Source organism: Solea senegalensis, unplaced genomic scaffold, assembly GCF_019176455.1.
Source record: "Solea senegalensis isolate Sse05_10M unplaced genomic scaffold, IFAPA_SoseM_1 scf7180000014705, whole genome shotgun sequence".
Lineage (NCBI taxonomy): Eukaryota > Metazoa > Chordata > Actinopteri > Pleuronectiformes > Soleidae > Solea > Solea senegalensis.
In genome coordinates, this window is record NW_025321101.1 from 28,221 (window position 1) to 33,113 (window position 4,893).

A 4,893-nucleotide genomic window follows, 5' to 3' on the forward strand; every position below is an offset into this window, starting at 1 on the left:
TTAGGTATAATTTGAAAACGATCGGGAAAATCAAAGTTCTTTGGGAACTTTTTTTGCAGAAAAATCCTTTAATAGAAGACAATATATGCACATTAATTAAACCCCTGACTGTGAAAAGTCTTTGTATTCCATTTAAAAAAAGAATTAAGACTAAACTTTGACATCAACAGAACTAAATTATGTATCGGTGGCTCCAGAAAGTGCAATATTATAGACGAAGAAAAAGTTTTAATCCCATTTTCTCACCTTTTGCTGCACAAAAATTATTTTCTTTTAAAAGCAGACTGACCTGGAGGAGCAGCAGCAGCAGCAGCGAGGAGACCCACAGCGAGCATAGATAACTGCAAACTTTACATTTCGGCATTTTGGTCCCACGTCAGATCGTCACGCAGAGCAAACTCCACCATAATCCTGAGGCTGAGGCCAGATTACTTTCGCTATGTAGTATAAAACACAAAGTAAAAGTAGATTGTGGAAAAACAGCCGTCGCTTTCCTCCTTTAGGACAAAAAAAATGAAGCTGTGAAAAGAACAAAAGTAGTTAAAAAGCCTCTTTGTCTCTTAGAGCAGGAGAATAATAATCCCTTATTTGACGCTCATTTAATCCAGGCGTTGAGTTTGTCGTCTCCTCTCCGTCTCACGTCCATCCTCGACTAAAAGTCTTTTTCCTGTCTTTTTTCTCAGGACTCGTCTCACCGGCTCTAATGTCTCTCTTCCTGCCTGTCTGTCTGTCTCTGGGTCCGTCTGTCTCTCCCTCTCTGGGTCCGTCTGTCTGTCCGCTCAGACTCTACAGTGTCGAGGTTGGGAGTCACTAACGGACTTCCTCAATCGAGCTCGACAGCTTTGTGAGTCAGAGCTGAGGCGACGACAAAAACTGTGTGGAGACTATAAATAGATCTGAAGCCACAACAGTAATATTATTATGACTGTACCTGTGCAGATAACGGCTCAGATTAATTATAAAAAACTGTTAAAAATAGAGACGAGGGTTTGATTTGATTTCACTGTGACAAAGATTAAAGACTTAGATGTTACAACGTTTGATGTAAAATGAGGTTTGACTTCAGGAAATCACACAAATTGGCTCCATTATGAATGAAAATGTGTTGATTAAAGCTTCTTCATGCTATAATTTCATACTTTGGTGATCCCGAACTGTAAAGTCCAACAGTTTTTGGGACGTCATACATTTTTTAAAACATGTTATTGGAACAAATTTGTCAAATTTCTTTGGGAAACTTTGAGAAAAAGTTTGGAACACAATCAAAAAGAATCAAAAATTCTTAAATATTTCTTGATTTTTTTTAAACATAGTACAATAAATGGTAAAATATGCACATTAATTACACCCCTGACTATGAAAAAATACTGTTTTACGTAAAAAAGTTGCTATTTTAATCACATTTCCTCAATATTTGTATTTGTACAAATATAGAAAGCACAAGCTTATATTTGAAACATTAGAATTAGTTTTATTTTAAACAGTAGTTTAATATTTTAAGAAAAACTTTAAGAAAAATACCAATCTACTTATGTTTGTATCTTTTACTGAATCATAAAAATGTCCCGACAAACTAAAATGTTTTGTCTAAACTATTGTCAATTATCATATTTATTCATTATATTTATTCTACGAATGTAGATTAAAATTCTGTTTTACCAGTTACTTCCTGTTAGAGTTTTGTTTCTTTTTCTTTTCTTGCACATTAACAGTTAAAGGCCGAACTGCTTTTGTTTCAGTTGCTCTGAGTTACATTTACTCGTCCACACCTCTTTCCTTCCTTCCTGCTCTCTCTCTTTCCCTCTCTCTCCGACACATTCACTGGTTTTCTAGGAACAAAAGTTCCTCATCATGCTCTCATGTTCACGTCACCACCAACAATAACCATTATGAGTAATGACACCGGAGAAGAAGAAGTTTTAAATAATTTTGTAATTACACAAATTTGGCAAAATTGTTTGACTCAACAATTTCATGTTGTGATTCCTCAGTTTAGCCTTTGTCACAGTTTTATATTCATGAGTTAATTATGTGAGAATCACCTGACATGCTACAGCTTGACATTATCATGACGATATAATCAAGATATTTAAGTCGTGATATAATCAAGATATGCAAGTCACGATAAAATCATGATATTTAAGTCACAATATAATCATATTTAAGTCGCGATATAATCAAGATATTTAAGTCACAATATTATCAAGATATTTAAGTCATGATATAATCAAGATATTTAAGTCACGATATAATCAAGATATTTAAGTCACAATATTATCAAGATATTTAAGTCACGATATAATCAAGATATTTAAGTCACGATATAATCATGATATTTAAAAACGATATCATGATATTTAAGTCACGATATAATCATGATATCTAAGACGATATATTTAAGTCACGATATAATCATGATATTGTGACTACTTGCTGAATCCTATATTGCGACAATACACACACCACACCAGCTCTAGTGAGAATGAGCTCTTGGCACCATCTAGTGGACAGAAACGTCAACTGTTTTTGTTTGTTTTTTTTAAATTATGCTAACCCACAAAAGTTTAATGTTTATTCAAAACGATATATATATAATTGATGACTCAAAAGTGATATAATATCGCAGCACAAAACATGTTTAAGAACTAACAACAACAACCAAAATTATCCAATGACCACTGTTAACACATCAAACCAAAAGTACAAAAAGTCTGTCAGTGTGTTAATCCATCACAGATTAAGAGTCAGAGCCTCGGTGTTTCCATGGCGACTGTTTTTATGTACAGATTATAGGTAACAGTATAGATGTAGAGTAGATAAAGAGGTCACAGCACGACTCAGTGGCTAATGTTCCGGACAACTGTTATCATTATTATTACAACATTCTATTTGATTAGTGACACATTTAAAAATAACAAAGAAACAAAAACAGCGTACTGTTTGTACATGTTAGCATCAGGTTTTATCCAACTTTGACGACGTAAGATGAAGTTTAAAGGGACTCAAATTTTTTTTTTCTTAAATTTTAAGTGGTGGTTTTGTTTTGAATTATTTGCAACTTTGAATACATTTTAAAATTGATTAATTAGTATTCTACAAAACCTTATTATAAAAGTAAGAGACATATTTTGGCAAAAAAACACCTATGAATTTAAACAGTAAAATCCAAGTATTTTTTATTATTAATGTCCTAAAACAAGGTAGCATTTATTTGCTCAAGTTTCAAAATTAAAAGGCGATGTCATGTCATGTCAATTCAAATATCTTTTCACCACTGGAATTGAAACGTTTTCAAAAATGGTTTTAAACAATCAAAACGTGTGTTTTTTTCAATTTCCAAAAACTTTAACTATAAGGAACTGTAATTTGAAAGTTGGATTTTTTTGTATTGTTGTATGTCATCATGCATTTTATGTAAATTTACTTGAACTGAAAAAACTTGCATTTAGTGTCTCACATTAACCCACACATCTTTTTCAATAAATGATCTAAAATTAAATCAAATTTAAGTGAATCCAGATTTTCAAAAAAAAACCTAAAATGTGTTGTGTCCCTTTAATCTCCATCAAAAGTCACCGACGACAGAACAAAGAGAAATCTACCACCGTCTACTGTACATACACAATACTATGTCAGAGGCAACATGTGTTGTACCTGCATGTTGTCGTGAAATTGGAGCAGAAACTCACCTTTTATCACAATTTCTTGGTGATGACATCAGATTTTTGATCTTTAGAAGTCTGATTTGAGTTTGAATTTACTCGTGTGAGAACTGGGTCAACGGCGGTCTGTGGACGTCCCACGTATATATATGTATATAAATAAAAATATATTGTTACATTTAGAAAAAATCCTTCAAATTCCTCTCACTTACTGTCCCAGTTTTTAGCAGCAAGACGTCGATGTTTGTTGTCCATTGTTTGAAATGTAAATGGCCCATATTAAGTTTTCATAGCACTTTAACATGAACCATACAACGTTAACCCATTCACACACACAGAACAGACGATTATACCGTTTATATATGTATATAAATGTTAATAGTGTTAGTTACTGACATGTAAAAACATCAGATCTCACTTTTCCCCAATGAAATTTTAAATTTAATGAATTTGTTTATGATTCAAATTCAACTCTTTACATGAATACATTCCGACTTTGGTCCAAACTTTCTTTGCGCTCTGGCTTAACTGATAATTTAATTTCCAGTGACTTTTTTAACGATTATGGCTAAATAGATGCTAAACACATCGACGACATGTAAAAACCAGTATAAAAATAAAGTTATTATTATTATTACTCTGATACACCAAAAAAATAACTGACTAGATAACATAATAATCATCATCATCATCAACATTGTATCAATAACGTGATTGCACCATTGTGACGTTTATATTGTTTCACATTTTTGGTATAAAGTAAATAACTCACACAACGGGGGGGGGGGTTGTCAAAGTGAGTGTAAAATCTTTAGATGAAGCAATGCTAATTTTTCTAAATATTTTTGAGGAATGATGTTGCAAATTAAAAAAAGAAATTCTGTGGATTAAATTCTGACAAAAAAAATGCCCTGTTTTATTTTACCATTTTGTGTTTCTGAATTTTTTTTATGTCTCGGCAGGGCACTGTAAAAAATTTTGGATTTATTTTTTTAATTAAATTTATTTCCCATAATTCTTGGCACTACTGAGCTGTAATGACTTAGTGTAAAAAAATACAGTAAATTACATGTTTTTTTTGTTTGTTTAGCAGCAAGGTTATTATAGTTAACGAAAACTAAAACTGAAAAAAACATTTTTGTTAACTGAAACAAAAACTAAAAACTTGAGTTAAAAAAAACAAAACAATAACTAACTGAAACTGAATTGTGGATTTATAAAACAAACTAAA

General features: G+C 31.9%; 1 protein-coding gene across 1 annotated transcript in view; it reads right to left on the reverse strand.

The window, feature by feature from the left end:
• ptprb (protein tyrosine phosphatase receptor type b) overlaps window positions 1–1,172 on the reverse strand; it is a 28,782-nt gene extending 27,610 nt beyond the window's left edge. The window contains exon 1 of the mRNA XM_044016632.1: window positions 290–1,172. Within this exon, the coding sequence (XP_043872567.1) occupies window positions 290–364 (75 nt within the window). The 5' untranslated portion in view covers window positions 365–1,172. The remainder of the gene's footprint in view (window positions 1–289) is intronic.
• Window positions 1,173–4,893: the final 3,721 nt, after the last annotated feature.